The 24,619-nt window shown below is 45.9% G+C and overlaps 2 protein-coding genes across 4 annotated transcripts in view; one reads left to right on the forward strand and one right to left on the reverse strand.

Annotated features, from left to right (window-relative positions):
* The first annotated feature begins 6,164 nt into the window (after window positions 1-6,164).
* LOC132381744 (thioredoxin domain-containing protein 2-like) lies at window positions 6,165-7,215 on the forward strand. The gene has a single exon (XM_059951316.1). It carries the CDS (start codon window positions 6,165-6,167, stop codon window positions 6,816-6,818), a length of 654 nt encoding a protein of 217 aa, XP_059807299.1. The 3' UTR covers window positions 6,819-7,215.
* Window positions 7,216-11,616: 4,401 nt separating this feature from the next.
* Window positions 11,617-24,619, reverse strand: part of blvrb (biliverdin reductase B) — a 31,236-nt gene continuing 18,233 nt past the window's right edge. The window contains exons 4-6 of one of the 3 annotated variants that reach the window (XM_059950866.1): window positions 21,325-21,456; window positions 13,149-13,248; window positions 11,718-11,855 (exon numbers count right to left, since the gene is read on the reverse strand). In XM_059950866.1, coding sequence (XP_059806849.1) covers window positions 13,160-13,248; window positions 21,325-21,456 — 221 coding nt within the window. In that variant the 3' untranslated portion in view covers window positions 11,718-11,855; window positions 13,149-13,159. Of the gene's footprint in view, window positions 11,856-13,148; window positions 13,252-21,324; window positions 21,457-24,619 lie in introns of all 3 variants that reach the window. The other 2 variants (XM_059950865.1, XM_059950864.1) reach the window with 2 other exon arrangements.

Genomic DNA, 24,619 nt, shown 5'->3' on the forward strand with positions numbered 1-24,619 from the left:
AAGAGTCGACGTTTCGGGCCGAGGCCCTTCATCAGGACTGGAAGGGGTGGGGGGTGTAGAAGCCAGAATAAGATGGTAGGGAGAAAGGCAAGAGGACTAGGTGGTAGGTGAGACCAGGTGAGGGGGGAGGGGGCTGGGAGGTGATAGGTGGAAAGGGTAGTGGAGGAATGTGATAGAGGACGGTAGACCATGGGAGAAAGGGTTGGAAGAGGGGTACCAGAGTGCGACGATGGCAGGGTGAAGAGAAAAGAGGCAGTGAGAGGGAAATCAAGATATGTCAAGACGCTTTTATTGTCATTTCAATCATAACTGTTGGTACAGTATACAGTAAAAATGAAACAACTACACTAGACTACGTGAAACAACACAAAACTACACTAGACTACCTGAAACAACACAAAACTACACTAGACTGTATGAAACAACACAAAACTACACTAGACTACCAGAAACAACACAAAGCTACACTAGACTACCTGAAGCAACACAAAACTACACTAGACTACCTGAAGCAACACAAAACTACACTAGAGTACCTGAAACAACACAAAACTACACTAGACTACCTGAAACAACACAAAACTACACTAGACTACCTGAAACAACACAAAACTACACTAGACTACCTGAAGCAACACAAAACTACACTAGACTACCTGAAACAACACAAAACTACACTAGACTGTATGAAACAACACAAAACTACACTAGACTACCAGAAACAACACAAAACTACACTAGACTACCTGAAGCAACACAAAACTACACTAGACTACCTGAAACAACACAAAACTACACTAGAGTACCTGAAACAACACAAAACTACACTAGACTACCAGAAACAACACAAAACTACACTAGACTACCTGAAGCAACACAAAACTACACTAGACTACCTGAAACAACACAAAACTACACTAGACTACCAGAAACAACACAAAACTACACTAGACTACCAGAAACAACACAAAACTACACTAGACTACCTGAAACAACACAAAACTACACTAGACTACCTGAAACCACACAAAACTACACTAGACTACCTGAAACAACACAAAACTACACTAGGCTACGGTGAAGCAACACAAAACTACACTAGACTACGTGAAGCAACACAAAACTACACTAGACTACCTGAAGCAACACAAAACTACACTAGACTACCTGAAACCACACAAAACAACACTAGACTACCTGAAACCACACAAAACTACACTAGACTACCTGAAGCAACACAAAGTTACATTAGACTATGTGAAACAACACAAGATTACACTAGACTACCTGAAACCACACAAAACTACACTAGACTACCTGAAACCACACAAAACTACACTAGACTACCTGAAACAACACAAAACTACACTAGACTACCTGAAACCACACAAAACTACACTAGACTACCTGAAACCACACAAAACTACACTAGACTGCATGAAACAACACAAAACTACACTAGACTATGTGAAACAACACAAAACTACACTAGGCTACCTGAAACAACACAAAACTACACTAAACTACCTGATACAACACAAAACTACATTAGACTACCTAAAACAACACAAAACTACACTAGACTACCTGAAACAACACAAAACTACATCAGACTATGTGAAACAACACAAAACTACACTAGACTACATGAAACAACACAAAACTACACTAGACTACCTGAAACAACACAAAACTACACCAGGCTACCTGAAGCAACACAAAACTACATCAGACTATGTGAAACAACACAAAACTACACTAGGCTACCTGAAGCAACACAAAACTACATTAGACTACCTGAAACCACTCAAAACTACACCAGACTACCTGAAACCACACAAGACTACACTAGACTACCTAAAACGACACAAAACAACACTAGACTACCTGAAGCAACACAAAACTATTGTAACGCTCTCCTTCGCGTGTAACTGATAACGTCGAATTCAACGTCGAGATAAACCACAGCCAATGAGAACCAGATCGCAGTAAGATTAACCATTTACTGTTCACTCTTCACATTAACATATGGTGAAAACTGTTGATAAAACAATACAAGATTGATACAGTATTTGTTCCTTCCTTAATATCACATTTCAATTGTAAATACTTGTAAAGGTGACTATAACTACATTACACTAAGGTGCAGTATACAGGGAGAGTTTACCTGCTCCATTGACTACTTTAAATACACTTCCATGCAAACTATCCGCAACTCTTTAACTAACGAAAGCATAAACATTATCGACCGTCGTTACTTCTAACAGGATCGGCATTAACATCTTAGTTCAATATATCGATTATCTATTAACTTACAGCGTTGCTCTCACTGTGATTTCTCATGCCTGCAAAACTGCTTCTGCTCAGGTGAGCCTCGTGGTGAGCCCCCACCCTCGTGCTAATTTCAAACCGGTGTTTTCCCACAAGACGCGGTGAAACCGGATGTGACGTCATCGCATGCCGATATATTTTACATGCAATGAATATACTTTAAACACTTCTAATTCTAACTAGAAAATACTATCGAATGAATTACTAAGCAAAAATATTATAAAACTAAATAACTGTCGTAAAGACAGCACAACTATATTAGACTACCTGAAACCACACAAAACGACACTAGACTACCTGAAACCACACAAAACTACACTAGACTATGTGAAACAACACAAAACTACACTAGACTACATGAAACCACACAAAACTACACTAGACTATCTGAAACCACACAAAACTACACTAGACTACATGAAACAACACAAAACTACACTAGACTACCTGAAACCACACAAAACTACACTAGACTACATGAAACAACACAAAACTACACTAGACTACATGAAACTACACAAAACTACACTAGACTATGTGAAACAACACAAAACTACACTAGGCTACCTGAAGCAACATAAAACTACACTGAACTACCTGAAACCACACAAAACTACACTAGACTACCTAAAGTGCACAAAACAGTGCAAGACAATACATTAATTAATAAACAAGACAATAGTCAAAGTAAAGGGCAAATTACAATATAATAATAAATAATGTAAATGTAAACAATGTTTTATCAGGAATTGAGAAAGAAATGAGCATGCTGAATGAATAAAGAGAGCATGGGGGAGGTGGGAGAAACTAAAAGAAGTTATTAAAAGATCGATTTCATGCCATCAGGTTGGAGGCTACCCAGGTGTAATTCAAGACGTTTCTCCTCTATATTGAGTGTGGCCTCATTGTGGCAGTAGAGGAGACCATGGACTGACTTGTCAGTATGGGAATTGGAAGTTGAGTTTAAATGGATGGCCACTGACGTTTGTGGTGCACAAAGTGGTTCCCCGATCCATCTTGGATCTCACACATGTAGAGGAGGCAGTGACAGATAGAGTAGAATTACTAATTTGGAGAAACTGGCCCTTCCAGCCCAATGAGACACTAGCCCAGCAGCCCACCTATTTAACAGTAGTGTAATCACGGGCCAACATACAATGACCAATTAACCTACTAACTGTATCTTTGGGTTGTGGCGGGAGAAACTGCAGCACCCGGAGGACACACATGCAGTCATGGTGAGAACATACACTCTCCTGACAACTGTAATAGTCTTGCAGTAACCGCCACACTACCGTGTCACCCCCATATACATCAAAAATATGGCCCTGACTCTCTACAGGTGCAAAGTCTTGCCTCACTAGTGGTGAGGGAAGAGATGTAGCAGCAGGTGTGGCAGTTTTGAGACTTCCAGTCATTGCCTTTCTCTCAGCCCCTTTGTCTCCGCTGCACCTGTTCCTGGGATGAGCCTTTCCATTCTAAAGTATCTGAGATGTCCACTCCCCCCCCCCCCACTCCACAAAGGTGGGGCTCTTCTACCACCATTGATTCTGTTCTCACCTGCACATCCTCTGTTTCCCAGACATCTGCCCTCACCCTAACTTCCCTCCATCGTATGAGGGATAGGGTTCTTCTGTCCTTACCTAGCACCCAATTAGCATCCAGCACATGGTTCGCCGTAACTTCCATCATGTCCAACTGAGTCCTACCACAATGCACAAATTCCCCCCCACCCCACCCCACTTTCTGTCAGGATCACTCTTTATGTGACTACCTTCTCCATTCGACCTTCTCACCGATCCCCCCCCCCCCCCGACACTGCCCCTACACCTCCTCCCTCACCACCATTCAGGGCCCAAACAGTCCTTGCATGTGAGGCGACACCTTTACCTGCGAGTCTTTCGAGGTCATCTACTGTATCTGGTGTGGTCTCTGGAACATAGGTGGGACCTGATGCAGATTGAGGGACCCCAAAGCACCTTCACTCAGCCTGCCGCAAAAGGCAGGATTGCTCTGGTGCGACCCATTGCAACTCAACGTCCATTCCCATTCCTATTCTGACATTTTCATCCTCTATTGCCACGATGAGGCCAAATTCAGGTTGGAGGAGCAACACCTCGATCTATCTAGATAGCATCCAATCTGATTAGATTCAATTGACTTTATTCCTTACATCCTTCACATACATGAGGAGTAAACATCTTTATGTTACGTCTCCATCTAAATGTGCCCTATACAATCATAGTAATTTATAGTAAATAGAACAGTCAACATAATATAGAGTACACTCAAATCAGTGTGAGTTCATCAGTCTGATGGCCTGTTGGAAGAAGCTGTCCCGGAGCCTATTGGTCCTGGCTTTTATGCTGCGGTACCGTTTCCCGGATGGTAGCAGCTGGAACAGTTTGTGTTTGGGGTGACTCGGGTCCCCAGTGATCCTTCAGGACCTTTTCACACACTTGTCACTGTAAATGTCCTGAATAGAGGGAAGTTCACATCTACAGATGCGCTGGGCTGTCCGCACCACTCTCTTCAGAGTCCTGTGATTGAGGGAGGTACAGTTCCCGTACCAGGCAGTGATGCAGCCAGTCATGATGCTCTCAATTGTGCCCCTGTAGAAAATTCTTAGGATTTGGGGGCTCATACCAAACTTCCTCAACCGTCTGAGGTGAGAGAGGTGCTGTTGTGCCTTTTGCACCACACAGCTGGTATATGGAGACCGTGTGAGGTCCTCAGTTATGTGGTTGACGAGGAACTTGAAGCTGTTTACCCTCTCAACCCCAGATCCATTGATGTCAATAGGGGTTAGCCTGTCTCCAATCCTCCTGTAGTCCACAACCAGCTCCTTTGTTTTGGCAACATTGCGGGAGAGGTTGTTTTCTTGATACCACTGTGTCAGAGAGGACTTCTTCCCTGTAGGCCACCTCGTTATTGTTTGAGGTTAGGCCAATCAATATAGTGTCATCAGCAAATTCAATTAGCAGCTTGGAGCTGTGAGTGGCGATACAGTCATGGGTATACAGGGAGTAAAGGAGGAGACCCAGTACGCAGCCCTGAAGGGCTCCTGTGTTGAGAGTCAGAGGGCTGGAGGCGAGGGAGCCCACTCTTACAACCTGCTGGTGATCTGAGGACATTGATTTCTCCAGTTTTCTACCCTTCCCACCCACTCTCTTCTGCCATTCCATGTTATAGTTATATTCTCACCTGTCCATCAGCTCCATCTGCTTCCAGCTCTCCTTCCCTTTCTCCCATGGTCCACTGTCCTGGCCTTTACTTCTTTCACCCACTCCTTCCCAGACTCTTGCCCATTCTCACCCCCTCCCCAACCCCCTTTTCTTCACACCTGGTCTCACCTATCACCGCCAGCATGTACTCCCCCCCCCCCACCTCTTCCCCTTCCTTTCTAATCCTGATGAAGGGTCTTAGCCCGAAACGTGGAGTATTTATTCCCCTCCATTGATGATGTCAATGTCCACCGTCTAATTGGTTGTTTACAAACCAATCAAACGTAATTAATTCAAGGCTTAGTCATAGATCACTTAAGCGGTTGGATGACATGTGAGCACACTTAACCAATCAGGAAAGACATAGAGTGCCCAGGCCTGTTTCTTTTTCTATAAAATAACGACGTGGGCGTTCTGGTTTAATGTTAGGCTCTCTTCCCGGTGAACACCGTCAGTTTATTTGGGATTATCCCAATGGATGGAGAAAGAGGTTGGCGCCATCAGCCAACCAATTGGAAGTCTGAGACGGAGCCGGTGTGTGACGTCACAAGGGGCGGGAGAGGCGCGGCGGAAGTTGACCGGACCGCATGGTGGAGCGAGTCTGGGCACATGGCGGGGGCTGGCGGCAGGCTGGGTAAGCCCAAGAAGGCGCAGGGCAAAAGCACGCCGGCGGCGTCGTCCCAGAAGGCGGCAGTAGCCGCCCAGGCTAAGGCGCTGCGCTCGCCTGCAGAGTCGGGACCTTCGCGGATCAAAGCCGGGCAGTCCCCGGGCGAGGCGGGGTCTCTGCGGGGCAAGGTCGGGCAACCGCCGCCCCCCCAAAAGGCGCAGCCGCCGACCAAGGTTGAGGGCGCAAACAAGGCGGAGCTGCCGCAGGCGAAGGCCAAGCAGCAGAAGGCGGAGGGGAAGAAGGAGCCAGAGGCGGAGAGTAAGTCGGCCGAGGGGTTGCCTCTCAAAACCATCAGCAGCAAGACCCAACTGACCAAGTCCATCAAAGAGGCCGGCGAGCGGCTGGTGGTCATCTTCTTCTCGGGCAGCTGGTGTGAAACGTGTCAGGGGCTCAAGCCAGCCATGAGGGAGCTCGCCCAGCTCAATAACGTGGTGCTATTCTACGAGGTGAATGTGGACGACTCGGAGGACACGGCGGAAGCCTGCGACATCGTGCACATCCCGACCTTCCAGTTCTACAAGCAGGGCAAGAAAGTGGCTGAGGTCCTGGACGACAGCGTGGATACGATAGAGGAGAAAATAAAAGAATTGAAGTAGACTTAAGCAAACAGACCCTCCTTCCCTTTCAGTATTTAGAGCAAAGCTACAATTCCAAAACGTTTTGCTATTCTTGCATGCACACCTCAATTTACTCCAATCCAAATGCAAGGATCGCACCAGTATTTAATTTGCAAACCAGACAGCTGAGTGTCGATTTCGCCAGACCCAAAAACCAATAGCTAAATCCAACCTTAACATTTGGTAACATTTGCACACCATAAGACCATATAGGAGCAGAAGCAGGCCATTTGGCCCATTGAGTCTGCTCGGCCAACCAATCATGGGCTGATTCAATTCTTCCAGTCATCCCTACTCCCCTGCCTTCTCCCCTTACCCTAGTTAAGAACCCATCTATCTCTGCCTTAAATTCACCCAATGACCTGGCTAGCTTTTGTTCTTTAACGAATCACACACCACTAACAGCCACCACCACAGACTTCTCTTAGCAAAGTGAAAACGGTCTATAAGAAGTAAAGGAGGTGTGGATTTAATAGTCGCTTTATATTCATGAGATCGGGTACTGTCTTTGTGCTGTCTCTAATGTTACTGTATTGTTTTGAGTGTAAGGGGTCCATAATGGCTCAGCTCAGCTCCCTGTACAACTGCAACCCAGCATTCCTAATCATTTCAGTTACTGAGAATGTGAGGATTGGCATCTATGGGAAACTGTCCTTCCTACACTTCCTTATCTCCAAACATTGCAACTTGGAGTGAGGAAAAGGTCATTTTATTTTTGCAACACACACACACACACACACACACACACACACAATGCTGGAGGAACTCAGCAGGTCAGGCAGCATCTATGGAAATGAATAAAGAATGGACCATTCTCTCATGTAAAGACACTTCCCTTGAAAACTCTCCTCTTGCCTTAAAACTAGGTATTTAGCATTTCCCCCTTGGGGGGAGGAAGACCCTATCCATGCCTCCCATAACGTTATATCATATTGCACCCCTCAGCTTCTGATGCCCCAAGTGTGGCCAGATCCCGCACCCCACGGATTGTCAAGTTATCAGGTGGCTATAATCAAGTAACAAAACAATGCCTTATTGTTAACTAGGTTAAAAGGTTCAAAGCTTCATTTTATTGTCGAAGTATGCGTGTACAATACAACTCTGGTAATCGTCTTCTCCAGCTAGCCATGATGTATACAATCAGTTACTGTGATGGTAGGTCAGAAGTGCGTGAGAAATGTACGAATGTGTGGTTTTGGTGAAGTTGCCTGAGGCGCTCAAAAGCTTACGCCCCACCCCTGTGAATCGATACAGCCCTGATTATCAGCAGGGCATCACACACAAAGTGCTGGAGGAACTCGGCAAGTCAGGTGGCCTCCGTGGAAGTGAATAAACAGTTGACATTGTGGGCCGAGACCCTTCTTCAAAACCGAGAAAGATACCGGAATAAAAAGATGGGGGAGGGGAGGGGGGGTGGCCGCAAGGTGATAGTTGAAGCCAGGTGGGTGGGAAAGGTCAAGAGAAGAAGGAATCTGATAGGAGGAAGGGACCCAGGGGTAAGTAATATGCAGGTGAGAAGTAGTAGGAGGTCAGAGTGGGAAATAGACAAAATGGAGGGGGGATTTGTTTATCAGAATGAGAAGTTGATATTCGTATCATCGTGTTGGAGGCTACCCAGATGGAATAGAAGGTTCTGCTCCCCCACCCGGAGAGTGGCCTCATCTCGGATCAAGAGGAGGCCATGGACTGACACATCGGAACAGAAATGGGAACCAGAATTAAAACGTTTTTTTCTTCCCCTTCCGAGGCCATTTGCTAAATGAGAGGCTGTTTTGTTACTCAGTTGCTTCGATCACCGTCCACAACTTTGGAGATGCCCGCTAACGTGTAGGGTGGCCAACGTGAGGAATCGGCCAGCTACGCGCAGACTGCAAGAAGAACCCAACGGGTCTGGCAGCACCCGTGGAAGAAAACGCACGAAGGACACGATGGGTTAAGAGACCAGGGGTTCCCAACCTGTTTTTGTGCCATGTAACAAAACCCATTAAACAAGGTGTCCACGGACCCCAGGTTGGGGATGTCTGACATAGACTGACGAACGGCCTCGCCCAAAATGTCTATTCTGTATTCTACCCTGTAGATGCTGCCTGACCCATTGAGTTTCCTGTAAGTAAGTAAGACTCTTGTGTGTATGTGTCTCTAGAGTCCTCAGATCATCAAATCAGGGTTGTCTTGACCCATGATGGTACAGTAAATGTGTCAGTGATGGCTACTATATGTCTGAAAAGAAAAACTTTTTTTATATTCTACTACCTGTGGAATCAGTTATTCGACTACACATTACTAGTGGGAGACCCATTTATTTGGTTATTGATATAGTGCAGAATTGGCCCATTGAGACACACCGGGCAGCAACCCTCGATCTAACCTTCGCCTAATTGTGGGACAGTTTATAATGACCAATTGTCCCACCAACTGGTCTTATGTTCTTCAGATGACCAAAGGCACTCAAGGTGGGCTTCGTGTCACAGGAGGCTCCTCAAGGGGTTTTGTCCGAACTGTCCGGAGCGAAGGTCGGTCTCCTATATTCTCTTCTGATCAGCTGCCTGAGTTTGGATCTGCTCAGTGACCAGGGGAAGCAAAACGTGGCGCGCTGAAGTGAGGGGGGTGTGGAAGCGGGTGAAGAATGCGGGCGGGGCCTTCTTGTCAACATCTTCACAAATCTTAGGTGAAAGATTCACCAAGGCTTTGGCTGCAAGGTCACGTTTTGTACTTCAGGGGACTTGGGCAAGCAATTGGTCGGCCTGAAACGATGACTGTTTACTCTTCTCTATAGATGCTGCCTGGCCTGCTGAGCTCCCCCAGCATTTCCTGTGTGTTGCTTAGATTTCCAACATCTGCAGATTTTGTGGTTGCAAACTACAGTTATCTCTAAGTCAGAACCCCCATGCACCTCCCAAAACCAGAGCAGAACAGTTGGCCTCAATTGTATATTTATTTATTTATTGAGTTACACTGTGGAATCGGCCCTTTCAGCCCTTGCTGCCCAGCAATCCTCAATTTAAACCTAGCCTAATTATGCGACCATCTACAACAACCAATTAACCTACTGACCAGTACGTCTTTGGACTGTGGGAGGAAACCCACGCAGTCACTTTACCTTCCCCTGCAAGATTAATTGGCAAACATAAGGAAATCTGTAGATTCTGGAAATTCAAACAACACACACAAAATGCTGGTGGAACACAGCAGGCCAGGCAGCATCTATAGGGAGAAGCACTGTCGACGTTTCGGGCCGAGACCCTTTGTCAGGACTAACTGAAAGGAAAGATAGAGATTTGAAAGTAGTGGGGGGAGGGGGAAATGCGAAATGATAGGAGAAGACCAGAGGGGGTGGGATGAAGCTAAGAGCTGGAAAGGTGATTGGTGAAAGTGATACAGAGCTGGAGAAGGGAAAGGATCATGGGACGGGAGGCCTCAGGAGAAAGAAAGGGGGAGGGAAGCACCAGAGGGAGATGGAGAACAGGCAGAGCGATTGTCAGAGAGAGAGAGAGAAAAAAAACAACTAAATATGTCAGGGATGGGGTAAAAAGGGGAGGAGGGGCATTAACGGAAGTTAGAGAAGTCGATGTTCATGCCATCAGGTTGGAGGCTACCCAGCAGGTATATAAGATTAATTGGCATTCCTACTTAAACCAGTGTCGATTTAAAATATTTTCATCAACCATTCTCAGACCGACTCCTTGTCCTCTGGAGGGCGTGGCTTATTTTGTTTGAGAGCCACTTCCATCATGCTGATTGGCTCGTTGAAAATTCGTGATGCTCTTTTCCCATTGGTTGGTTCACGGGGAGCGACGAACCCCATTTCTAGTTCTGGGCACTCCCGGGGTTATAAATGATGGCAATCTCTCTCTTACCTGCCACCAATGGGCCCCAAGTCAGGCTGAGTTTGTAACCAGTTCTGAAGGCCCACTGGGAAAGAGCATTGCAGACATAAGATGACTCTGAAGGGAGCTGACCATTACAATGGAGGCGCAAGAGATTGCAGACACTGGAATCTGAAACAAAAACAAAACTGCTGGAAGAGCTTCAGTGGGTCTGTCAGGATCTGTGGAAGGAAATGGACAGTCAACTGGTCCAGAGGAAGGGTCCTGACCCAAAGTATCAACTATCCATTTTCCTCCACAGAGGCCGCTTGACCTGCTGAGTTTCTCTGGCATATTTTTTTTGTTCCAGAAACGCATCTGGGCAGACTGGGTAAGGGCAGAGTTTCCCCTGAAAGGCAAATTTTTGCCACAGCCTTCATTGGTTTTGGTTTTTCCAAAAATTGGCCATCATCTCCCAAAAGCACCTTCTGATTTTTTGAAATTAAGTTCACCCGCTTCTTTGGGATTAGAACTCGCCTCACAATACCGTGGCTGTCGGCGCGACGCTATTACAGCTCGAGCATCGGGAGTTCAGAGTTCAATCCCAGTGTCCTCTGTAAAGAGTCACTGTACGCTCCCCCCGTGCAATGGGTGGGTTTCCTCTGGATTTCCTCCTACAGTCCAAAGACGTACCAGTTAGTAAATTGTCCCGTGATTACGCTAGGGTTAATCGGGTTTGTTGGCGGCTCAAAGGACCGGAAGGCCTAATCCGCAGTGATTGGCTAATTAGGTTAGGGATAAATTGGAGTTGTTGGGTTGCCGGGCGATGCCCCTCAAAGGGCTGGAAGGGCCTGTACTATGCTGTATCTCCAGATTGATCCCTACCCTCTCTCCAGCTTTCCCTTCAGTTTGCCCACACACCGACGGTTTTACACACTTCAGCTGCAAGTAAATTGAATGAGAGTGGTCGATTCAGATTTTAAAAATTTTATCATTCTGTAGAGACGCGTGAAAGCTGAGGGACGCTACCCACCCCCTGCTGGTTGCCATCTCTAGGTCTGGTAGGTGCCTGAAACGCAGACAAACTTCCCATCGTACTCGGAGGTGGTCAGGCACTTGACGAAGAAGTGTGCCAAGTCGTGTTTGGAGATGACTCGGCCTCCCCTTTGATTGACCGCCACGGCGTAACTCCCGGTCAGGGGCAGATTGTCTGTAAGAGGAACAAAAGTCACGTTAAATAAACCATCGTGCAAAGTGCGGGGCGAGGTTTTTTTTTTAAAAGAGAGAGTGAGAGGGATGGATGGTGTCCGGAATGTGCTGCTGAGAGTGGACATTGAGGCAAATACGATAGAAGTGTTTAAGAGGTTCCTAGATTTAGAATTATTTATTGCCATTCTTGAGTATGTGTATGTAAAGGAGACCAAAATGATTGTCACACTGGATCCAATGCAGAATTAAAAAAAAATGCTTAAAGAACCCAAAAAAGCAAAAAACAAAAATATAAAAGCAATCCTATAAAACAGTGTAGAAGTAACTGAGTATGAGATTAGAAACAGAAAACCTACAGCACAATACAGGCCCTTCGGCCCACAAAGCTGTGCCGAACATGTCCCTACCTTAGAACTACCTAGGCTTTACCCATAGCCCTCTATTTTTCCTCAACTCCATGTAGCCATTCAGGAGTCTCTTAAAAGACCCTATCATATCCGTCTCCACCACCGCCACCGGCAGCCCATTCCACACACTCACCACTCTCTGTGGAAAAAACTTACCCCTGACATCTCCTCTGCACCTAATAAAGAGATTAGCTAATACATTGTACTAATCTCACAGAGTGAGATTTAAGACTGATCCATCATCGTTATGCGGTGTCATATGACATCATCATTATGTGCCTTGTTGTACGAGGTGGGCGATCATACTCTTTTCATGACCGTGATTGTTCTTGGCAAATTTTTCTACAGAAGTGGTTTGCCATTACCTTCTTCTGGGCAGTGTCTCTACAAGACAGATGACACCCCCCCCCCCCCAGCCATTATCAGTACTCTTCAGAGATTGCCTGCCCGGTGTCAGTGGTCGCATAACCAGGACTTGTGATCTGCACCGGCTGCTCGTACGACCATCCACCACCCGCTCCCATGATCGGGGGCTGAGCAGCTGATACACCTTGCCCAGGGGTGACCTGCAGGCTAGCGGAGGGAAAGTCAAAGAAACTTATTTCCACCCCTACAGTCTGATTGTACGAGACCACAAGAAGGAGGAGAATTAGGCCATTTGGCCCACTGGGTCTGCTCCCCTATGTACATAACGAGATGAGAAACGATTAAGTGATGGAGGAACTCTTCCAGTTATCGGAGGTACATGAAAACAGTTTTGAAATGTGTCAGTTTAGGTATGAGGTGTGGGGTCTAAGCATAAAGTGGCACTGCAGAGGTGAGAGGTGCAGAGGAGTGGCCAATGGGGCAGCAACAGGCAACATTTAAGGTTAAGGATCCTGTCAGACCTGAAGGATCTTCACTTCCTGAAACTCTTGTTTCTGTCTCCATGGATCCTGCCTGACCTGCCGAGTGTTTCCAGAAATTTCTCTTTGAGAATTATGGCATCTGCTTTAAATAAAAATAAGTTACTGTCAAGAAACAGGCTGCTGGTGAAGGGTCAGTGGACAGCAAGGCCCAGGTTTGGTCTTGGTTTAAAATCATAGACAGATACAGCACAAAAACCGGCCCCTCGGCCCACTGAGCAGCTGTACTTCCATTAGGAACTTGAGAAGGTTTGGAACGTCACCAAAGACACTCACAAGGTTGTGCAGGTATACTGTGGAGAGCATTCTGACAGGCTGCATCACCATCGGGTATTGGGGTGGGGGTGGGGGGGGGGCTACTGCACAGGATCGAAATAAGCCGCAGGGAGTCGTAAACTCAGTCAGTTCCATCATGGGCACTGACCTCTGTAGTGTCCAGGACATCTTCAAGGATTGGTGCCTCAAAAAGGTGGCATCCATCATTAAGGACCCCCATCACCCAGGTCATTCCTCTTCTCACTGTCACCATCAGGGAGGAGGTACAGGAGCCTGAAGACACACACTCAGCGATTCAGGAACAGCTTCTTCCCCTCTGCCATCAGGGAGGAGGTACAGGAGCCTGAAGACACACACTCAGCGATTCAGGAACAGCTTCTTCCCCTCTGTCATCAGGGAGGAGGTACAGGAGCCTGAAGACACACACTCAGCGATTCAGGAACAGCTTCTTCCCCTCTGCCATCAGGGAGGAGGTACAGGAGCCTGAAGACACACACTCAGCGATTCAGGAACAGCTTCTTCCCCTCTGCCATCAGGGAGGAGGTACAGGAGCCTGAAGACACACACTCAGCGATTCAGGAACAGCTTCTTCCCCTCTGTCATCAGGGAGGAGGTACAGGAGCCTGAAGACACACACTCAGCGATTCAGGAACAGCTTCTTCCCCTCTGCCATCAGGGAGGAGGTACAGGAGCCTGAAGACACACACTCAGCGATTCAGGAACAGCTTCTTCCCCTCTGCCATCAGGGAGGAGGTACAGGAGCCTGAAGACACACACTCAGCGATTCAGGAACAGCTTCTTCCCCTCTGCCATCAGGGAGGAGGTACAGGAGCCTGAAGACACACACTCAGCGATTCAGGAACAGCTTCTTCCCCTCTGCCATCAGGTAGGAGGTACAGGAGCTTGAAGACACACACTCAGCGATTCAGGGACAGCTTCTTCCCCTCTGCCATCAGGAAGGGGGTAAAGGAGCCTGAAGACACACACTCAGCGATTCAGGAACAGCTTCTTCCCCTCTGCCATCAGGGAGGAGGTACAGGAGCCTGAAGACACACACTCAGCGATTCAGGAACAGCTTCTTCCCCTCTGCCATCAGGGAGGAGGTACAGGAGCCTGAAGACACACACTCAGCGATTCAGGAACAGCTTCTTCCCCTCTGCCATCAGGTAGGAGGTACAGGAGCTTGAAGACACACACTCAGCGATTCAGGGACAGCTTCTTCCCCTCTGCCATCAGGAAGGGGGTAAAGGAGCCTGAAGACACACACTCAGCGATTCAGGAACAGCTTCTTCCCCTCTGCCATCAGGGAGGAGGTACAGGAGCCTGAAGACACACACTCAGCGATTCAGGAACAGCTTCTTCCCCTCTGCCATCCGATTTCTGAATGGACACTGAACCCATGAACACAACCTAAATACTTTTTAAATTTCTATTTTGCAATACTTATTTAAATTTATAAATACATTGATACTTTTTACTGTAACTTAGTTTTTATTCTGCATTGCAATATACTGCTGTTGCGTAACGGATTTCAAGACTTACGCCGGTGATATTCAACCTGACTCTGATGGGAAGTCTGTCAGGGCGCTGAAACAGGGACCCAATCGCAGACCAGGTGCTGTGCACACTCTGATATTTACTGGGTAGCAAATCTGGGAGGGCAACAAAGTCGGCGCCAAAGTTCAGGTGGATTTCAAAAATTCCAGAGAAATCCAAAAACCAGAATCGGGAAACAGGCAGAGTTGATATTCAAACGGAGTACAGATATGAATGCTGGAAAGGCTCAGGAAAATTCACTGGCACAATTTGGCAACAAACCAATGAAAACACGGGACTGAAATACACTGATCAATAAACAGAGAGGCAGATGATAGGTGGAGCACAATGAGACACAGGTGGCAGCAATACAGGTAATAATGAGAAACAGGTGAGAGATGGAATACTCAGTGATACAGGGGCTGGAGTAGAGCAGGAGCGGGGACAGGAGCACGTGGAGCATGAAAACAAACAAGAACACGTGGCAATACAAAAGCACAGATTGATGGCTGGGGGAAAACACTCAAAAAGGACAGAGTTCAACTGGAGGTACTGGCACAAGTCCATGCCAACTATCAATCACCCATTGCTACTAATCCTACAATAATCACAGTTTTTATTCTCCACACATTCTCATCAACTAGCCCCAGATTCCACATATTGGAGACTGTCTGAAGAACCCACCGACCCACAGGACCCGGAGATGTGTGAGGAAACCAGAGTCACGCAAGATGTTTCTGATCTTAGCACAGGGAGAACTCCGGATGTCAGCCGGTCACCCCTTCTTCTCGCTGTGAGCCAGTACCTACGGTGGAGGAAGGGCAGTTCTGCTGGGGTGCACGTGGAGCAGATCAGGTGCTAACAGGGACCTGGGTTTGACAATGGATCAGGAACTCCCACCTGCTCAACCACAGCGGAATGGCACTTTCAAGGTAGGGTGTTCCTGGGGCGATTGAACAAAAGGTTTGAGACCATTTCGACAAGACTGTGATTGGTAAAATTAATCGGAGTTCAGGGGAAATTCCTTTACCCCCTATGAAATAGCCGAGTGAAAAAATACAACAACTTTTCCCAAGCAACACACACAAAGTGCTGGAGGGACTCAGTGGGTCAGGCAGCACCTATGGAAATGAGTAGACAGTCGATGTTTCAGGCCGAAACCCTTCCTCAGGACTGAGAGGGAAGGGGAAAGATGCCAGAATAAAAAGGTGGGGGGGGGAGGGAAGGAGGCTAGCTGGGAGGTGAGAGGTGAAGCCTGGTGGGTGGGAGAGGTCAAGGGCTGGAGAAGCAGGGATCTGCTAGGAGAGGACTGTGGACAATATGAGGAGGGGGCCAGGGGAAACTAACAGGTGAGAAGCAGTGGAAGGTCAGAGTGGGGATTAGAGAAGGGTGTGGGAGTTTTGTTCACCGACAGGAGGGATCAATATTCATGTCATCAGGTTGGAGAGCACCCAAACAGAATGTTTGAGTGTTGTTCCTCCACCCTGAGGCGGCCTCATCTGGGCACAAAAGGACCGACATCTCCGAGTGAGAATTAAAATGTTTGGCCTCTGTGAGATCCCGCTTCTGGCAGGTAGAGCCAAGGTGCTCAATGAAGCGGTCCCCCAGTCTGCGACGGGATTCACCAGTGTAGAGGAGGCCACATCAGGAGCACCAGGCACAACAGACGATTCTCAGGTGAAATGCTGCCTAATTTTTTGCCAACCTCCTGGCTAACACGGGTCTCTTCATTATCATCTTGACGTTTATGAAACAAAAAAGCTGTTGTATTTCCCCAGATATGTGTGTGCATCCTTGTACCTTAGCAGTAAAATGATTTGGAATGAAGATCCAAACTAAATTTATTATATATTTAATATATGATAAATATTATATTTATTATATTATATTAAATTGTGTATGTTCCTCATCGAGGGATCAGGTGGAGAGAGTGAGCAGTTTCAAGTTCCTGGGTGTCCAGATCTCTGAGGATCTGACCTGGTCCCAATCTACCGAAGCAGCTATAAAGAAAGCAAGACGGTGGCTATGTTTCATTAGGAGTCTGAGGAAATTTGTTTGTCATCCAAAACACACGAAAACTTCTCTAGATGTACCGTGGAGAGTATTCTGACAGGCTGCATCAAAGTCCGGTATGGGGAGGGGGTGCGCTGTGCACAGGATTGAAAGAAGCTACAGAAAGTTGTAAAATTAGTCAGCTCCATCTTGGATACTAGCCTCCATAGGATCCAAGATATCTTCAAGGAGCAGTGCCTCAAAAAGGCGGCATCCATCATTAAGGACCTTCAGCACCCAGGATGTGCCCTCTTCTCATTGCTACCATCACGAAGGAGGTACAGAAGCCTGAAGACCCACACTCAATAATTCAGGAAAAGCTTCCTCCCCTCTGCCATCAGATTTCTGAATGGACATTGAACATTATCTCACTTTTTAAATTATTATTATTTCTGTTTTTGCATGATTTTTAATTTAACTATGTTTGTATTTACCGTAAGCAAGTTGTGGGTATTTATTTTTCTCTATATTACCATGTATTGCACTGTACTGCTGCAGCTAAGTTAACAAGTTTCACGACATATGCCAGTGATTTTAAAATTGTTCCTGAGATTCATTTCCTTGCGGGCATTTCCAGTAGAACAAAGAAATTAAATAGACTGACAAATAGCCAATGTACAAAAGAAGACAAACTGCAAACACAAAAAAACAATTAATACTGAGAACACGAGTTGTGGTGGGTGAAGTTATCCATCCCAAACTCTAGAAAAGCACTTTTAATGCACCAAAGGAAAGGAAAATGCTGAAAGCACTCAGTAGGTCAGGCAGGATCCACGTGGAGAAAAGTAGGGTCAAAGTTTCTGGTTGACGCCTCTTTGTCAGGAGTGAGACAGAGTGAGAAACAAGTGAATTTTAGTTTGCAGAGAGGGTGGTTAAGGATGGAAAGGACAAGGATTATCAATATCTCTCATAGTGATAAAGTTTTAAGGGAATTGGTGAGTCTCAGATTCCTTTAAGGTTAAGGGTGAGTCTGTGTATTCTGGTTTGCAAATGGCTGCAGTTTGAGCAGCTGTTGTCTCCTGACTTTTCACACCTTTTGACTTTGTGTTTAAGTTTCAACTTTGGGTTAAGTACTGACTATTGCTACGTCCATACTACGCCGGATAAATCCGTAACTGAAGCTTTTTCTCTTCGTTTTTACCCTCCGTCCACACTAAAATGGTGTTTTCGTCCCCCGAAACCGGAGCTTTTCAGAAACGCTCTCCAAAGTGTGTAATTCTGAAAATGCCGGATTGGCTGGAGCAGTGTGGACGGGGTAACCGGAGACTTCTGAAACCACTGTCATGATGTGCCGGAACAGATGCTGAAGGCAGTGTGCCATTTCATTGGTTTCCTGAATGCAACCTAACAATTTCAGAACAGACGGCAACGAGACTGAAGCCAGAAGAGTTAGAAATGTACTCACCAAATACTTTGACCCATAACTTACTGAATAAATAAGTATACTCACTTTGCCCCGTTTTCTGTCCTTGTTTGTATGAAAGTGGTTACCTATTTACTTCTCTGACAATAGATGTGTAACAGCCTAATGTAACATTGTATGGAAGTACAAGATAACACTGATGCAGACATGTTTTATACATTTACTTCTTATTTACTTCTCTGACAATAGATGTGTAACAGCCTAACGTAACATTGTATGGAAGTACAAGATAACACTGATGCAGACATGTTTTATACATTTAACAAGGTGCTTTATTAATGCAACAGAGTTAGTCAGTTTTTCAATGTTCATCGTCAGCTGGGTCATACTGTCCGTGAACTCCCTGTCAGTTGCCGCCGTACGCTCCAGTATTTGTTTTTTTGTTACTTTTAAGTTCTCCTGCACGAGAGCCAACAACTGTCCGTCGTTTAAGTTTTTCTAGTCTGTAACTGAACAAATGCGCACCAACTCTTTCACGGCGAGATGTGACACTAAACATGTCGTTTGTTTTCGGTAGATATGTCCTGCGCATGCGCAGTAGGAGGAGATTTGCCGAAATCTCCACTTTAACGTGGACAGAGATATTTTTAAAAATACCTGGTGTGGACGCCTATCGTTTTTACGCGAAACCAGTGTTTTCAAAATTATCCGGCCTAGTGTGGATGTAGCCTATGTCAGTAACTGCAGTATGTTTGAATAATGTCTCACAACTGCTTCTTTGAGTGAAAATAAGGATTATAAACTTACAAAACCCACAAGAAGATGTCTCCTAACTTTTCACACCTTTTGGTTTCGACAAAAGGTGGAGATAAGGCAGGACATTCTTTATATTCCTTTCTTAATTTTGGTGAAGCCTCTTCTCTAAATTATTAAGTTCTGCTCTACTTGAGTAGCCGGAATGTCTCTGGATCTGACTGTTCTTTTGTATTAAGATGTTAAAAGGATCAATTTGTCCTGCTGACTCCTTGTCCCAGGCTATATCCACACCAGACCGGATAATTTTGAAAACACTGGTTTCGTGTAAAAACAATAGGCGTCAACACAATGTATTTTAAAAAATATCTCTGTCCACGTTGAAACGGATATTTCAGTGAATCTCCTCCTACTGTGCATGCGTAGGACACATCTACCGAAAACAAGCAACATGTTTGGTGTTGAATCTCGCTCTGAAAGATGGTGCACGTTTGTCCAGTTACAGATGTAAAAAAAACTTAAATGATGGACTCTCGCGCAGGAGGACTTAAAACAAAAAAAAACAAATACTGGAGCGTACGGAGGCAACCGACAGGGAGTTCACGGACAGTATGACCCGGCTGACGACGAACATTCGCATTAATAAAGCACCTTGTTAAATGTATAAAACATCTCTGCATCAGTGTTATCTTGTATTTCCATTCAATGTTACATTAGGCTGTTACACATCTATTGTCAGAGAAGTACTTGCATAAATAGGTAAACCACCTTCATACAAGCAAGGACAGAAAACAGGGCAAACTGAGTATACTTATTTATTCAGTAAGTTATGGGTCAAAGTATTTGGTGAGTACATTTCTAACTCTTCTGGCTTCAGTCTCGTTGCAGTCTGTTCTGAAATTATTAGGTTGCCTTCAGGAAACCAATGAAATGGCACGCTGCCATCTGACAACGTTTTCAGATTTCTCCGGTTACTCCATCCACACTGACCTGCCCAACCGTTGTTTTCAAAAATACACACCTTGGACAGTGTTTCTGAAAAGCTCCGGTTTCGGGGGACGAAAACGCCGTTTTAGTGTGGGTGGAGGGTAAAAACAAAGAGAAAAAGCTTCCGTTATGGATTTATCCGGTGTAGTGTGGACGTAGCCTCACTTGCAGGATGTAACAATCTATACTCTGTTTTCTGATTACCTCTGCCTGGTGTGATTAAGTGTTCTTTGTCGAGTACATTTACCTCTGTTTTAAGTGGCCTTTGTCTCAGACTATCACTGTTGATAGCATTCGGGACAAAGATGGTATAAAACACTCTGTATCTCTGTCCTTAGACAGAGAGACTTCGAGTGTCTGACTCTGTGAGTGCAGATGGATTGTTCTCTCTCGTAGCTTGCTACTAACAAAGGTGGAAAAGAATCAGCCGTGGTACTTGTTTCATTACATTGGGTTGATCGCCGTAGACAATAGGACAAGGTTAGGGTAATTGCAATTGCTTGCTCTCTGGGTGAGGCAGCTTGTTAGAAAATTAAAACCCACCCCACGCCAAAGACAACTCTTAAAAGGGGAAAAAAATACAAGAAAATTTGAACCAGTTCTTGGAAACTTTCCCAGTTCTGGTCAAAGGAAATAAACATCACAGACCAGCATTTTCACCTTCCACTGATTGACATGTGGCCAAGTGGTTAAGGCGTTGGTCTAGTGATCTGAAGGTCACTAGTTCGAGCCTCAGCTGAGGCAGCGTGTTGTGTCCTTGAGCAAAGCACTTAACCACACATTGCTCTGCGACGTCACCGGTGCCAAGCTACTTGGGTCGTAGTGCCCTTCCCTTGGACAACATCGGTGGCGTGGAGAGGGGAAGGCCTGCAGCTTGGGCAGCTGCCGGTCCCATACAACCCTGCCCAGGCCTGCGCCCCGGAAACCTTCCAAGACGCAAATCCATGGTCTCACGAGACTAATGGATGCCAATGATTGAAATACAGTTGAGCTTGACGTGCTGCCTTCTGTGTCCAAATCATGGATTAAGGTGCAGGTTTGAGAACTGTCCGCCAGAGGGTCAATGAACAAGCTTGCTTGAAGGGTCAGCATCAGAATCACGGCACCTTGATAGTGAGCCCACCCTAACATCACAGTGACCGGCACCCGAAACCATCTCACCCCCCTGCAACATAGTAAGGATAGTCTAACCATCGATGTGAGGTGGAAACACGGCCACGTAGTCAAGCCCCGAGTTCTTCAGCACCTCGTACATCCTCTGGTGGTCTTTGGTCACGTCCAGGAGGCGAGGCGGAATCTTGGCTTCATCCCATAACAGGAATGCTGTAGAAATAGAAGCAGATCCATAGTGGAGAGAGAGAGTGAGCAATTCCAAGTTCCTGGGGTGTCAATATGTCTGAGGACAAAACCTGGACACAACATATTTGTGAAGTTACAAATATAACGCCCTTTGTTACTGTTATGCTGTTCTGTATTTCATTCTGTGCTGTTCTCTGCGAGCTTCCTGTTTGTATTACTGTTTTTTCCCTTCATTTCAATACTTTTATTGATTACTTGCACAGATGAATACAAACACAGCATGATATTATGAAAACAGAAACAAAGTTGAAATGCCCCACATCTATGTATAGTAAATTAAACGTGGTTTAATTTGAAAATTTGAACCAGCCATCATCATTTGCTGAACAAGTCAAAGATTGTGAAAGTAATTCGAAAAAAGGTCCCCATAATGTGAAAAGATCTTCTCTAGATTTAAACATGACATATTGTGTGCAGTTTTGGTCACCGAATTACAGGAAGGATATTAATAAGATTGAAAGAGTGCAGAGAAGGTTTACGAGGATGTTGCCAGGACTTGAGAAACTGAGTTACAGAGAAAGGTTGAATAGGTTAGGACTTTATTCCCTGGAGCGCAGAAGAATGAGGGGAGATTTGATAGAGGTGTATAAAATTATGATGGGTATAGATAGAGTGAATGCAAGCAGGCTTTTTCCACTGAGGCTAAGGGAGAAAAAAAACCAGAGGACATGGGTTAAGGGTGAAGGGGGAAAAGTTTAAAGGGAACATTGGGGGGGGGGCTTCTTCACACAGAGAGTGGTGGGAGTGTGGAATGAGCTGCCAGATGAAGTGGTAAATGCGGGCTCACTTTTAACATTTAAGAAAAACTTGGACAGGTACACAGATGAGAGGGATATGGTCCAGGTGCAGGTCCGTGGGACTAGGCAGAAAAATGGTTTGGTACAGCCAAGAAGGGCTGAAAGGCCTGTTTCTGCGGCAGCTTTCCATTTAAGCAACAAAACTCTTCTGGCTGAAAGAGAAATAAAAGCCAGAATATGCAGTTGCTGTTGAAGATCAGAGATTGGAGAATTGGGTGCCCTCCAATTAGGATGGCCGGATTGAGGGGCAGTTTCTCTGATGAGGGACACTAAGGTTGGGCTTGGGGTCTTTTTGTTAGGGAGATGAGAAGACGCCGGAGAGAAGAGGTTGTAGGATTCGATGAAGCCCGGGGAGATTGATGGAGGACCAGTGAAGGGGAAAACCCTGGGCTCCAACTTGTGCACGTTCAACAGTTTCATTAAAATGGGCCCTTTTCTCTTTTTTTTTCCCTTTAGTCAAATTAATTGTAAAGCTAAATCCTTTAATTGTATGCAGTGTACTGTCTGTTCTTTCATGGCACTTATTTGTAACGCAGCATCCACACAAACGGGGGGGGTTTGGAATGGGCTGGCACCCCAATCTCACACGCTTGGCGGGGCCAGACGCACGCAGCTGCCAGAACCGGGGCGTTTCACAGAGAGGGCAAGACAGCGGCTGTACTTCATCAGGAGTTTGCATTGTCAGCCAAAACACTCAAAAACTTCAGTGAAGGGCATTCTGACTGGCTGCGTCACCGTCTGGACGCACGGGAGGGGCTGCTGCACAAGATGGAAGTTAGTTGCGGCAACTTGTCAGCTGCATCATGGGTACTAGCCTCCGTAATACCCAAGACATCATCAAGGAGCGGCGCCTCAGGAAGGCGGCGTCCATCATTAAGGACCCCACCACCCAGGTCATGCCCTCTTCTCACTGTTCCCAACAGGTAGGAGGTACAGGAGCCGGAAGACACACACTCAACAATTCAGGAACAGCTTCTTCCCCTCTGCCGTCCGATTTCTGAATGGACATTGATTGACCCCGTGAACACTACCTCACTACTTTTGATTAGTTTTTTTTTTGCATTAATTATTTTAACTTAATTATTTAACAGACATACTGTAATTCAGCTTTTCCTCTACATTTATCATGTATTGGTGTAAACTTTACAAGCTTCACGATTGGCGGGCTGGGGGTATGGGGTTTGACGTTCTTGTGGGTGATCTGTTAGTTTTTGTGTGAGGGTGGGGGCTTGTGGGATTTTGTTTCTGTTTCTTTTCATGTGGGGGGAGGATTGACGTCTTTCAACTACTTCCGTGGTTTTTCTGTATATTTTGACCATCTGGAGAAGACAGATCTCAGAGTTGTATTCTGCACACATGGTTTGAAAATACAAAGAACCCTTTCAACCTTCGACGTACGATGATGACATTAAACCTGATTCTTATCAGATCAGCTGTGTTTAATGCACAGGAGATACTGAGCCCACCCCCCCACCCCCGGAAAATGGCATCAGCTGGTGTGGTATACATCCAATGTCATTCTGCTAAAGACAGGGAGTTCTCCTCGGTCTCTTTGTGAATATTATAGGAAAGATGTCAACAAAATAGAGAGAGTACAGAGGAGATTTATCAGAATGTTACCCGAGTTTCAGCACCTAAGTTACAGGGAAAGGTTGAACAAGTTAGGTCTTTATTCTTTGGAGTGTAGAAGGTTGAGGGGGGACTTGATAGAGGTATTTAAAATGATGAGGGGGATAGATAGGAGTTGACATGGATAGGCTTTTTCCATTGAGAGTAGGGGAGATTCAAACAAGAGGAGTAGAGAGGGGGCAAAAGTTTAGGGGTAACACGAGGGGGAACTTATTTACTCAGAGAGTGGTAGCTGTGTGGGATGAGCTTCCAGTAGAAGTGGTACAGGCAGGTTCGATATTGTCATTTAAAGAAAAACTGGATAGTTATATGGACAGGAAAGGAATGGAGGGTTATGGGCTGAGTGCAGGTCGGTGGGACTAGGTGAGAGTAAACGTTCAGCATGGACTAGAAGGGCCGAGATGGCCTGTTTCTGTGCTGTAATTGTTATATGGTTATATAATATAATATTAATATTAATACCCTAAGCTTCGTCATCATCAGTAGGTCGCATCTGGAATTTCCAGTTGGCGGACGACTTCCCTCCACGCCACTCTGACATATTGGGAAATTGTGCACATGGCTGTCTCGTGTAAGTTCCTGCCTTCTGCCAGGTGAGTTATTTTTAACAGATCACCAGCACAGATGGAGAGCGTGCAAGGGAGCCGGCTGGATTCGAACTCGGGACCTCTCGCCCCGAAGTCCAGCACTGATGCCACTAC

The sequence above is a fragment of the Hypanus sabinus genome, chromosome 26, assembly GCF_030144855.1.
Source record: "Hypanus sabinus isolate sHypSab1 chromosome 26, sHypSab1.hap1, whole genome shotgun sequence".
NCBI lineage: Eukaryota > Metazoa > Chordata > Chondrichthyes > Myliobatiformes > Dasyatidae > Hypanus > Hypanus sabinus.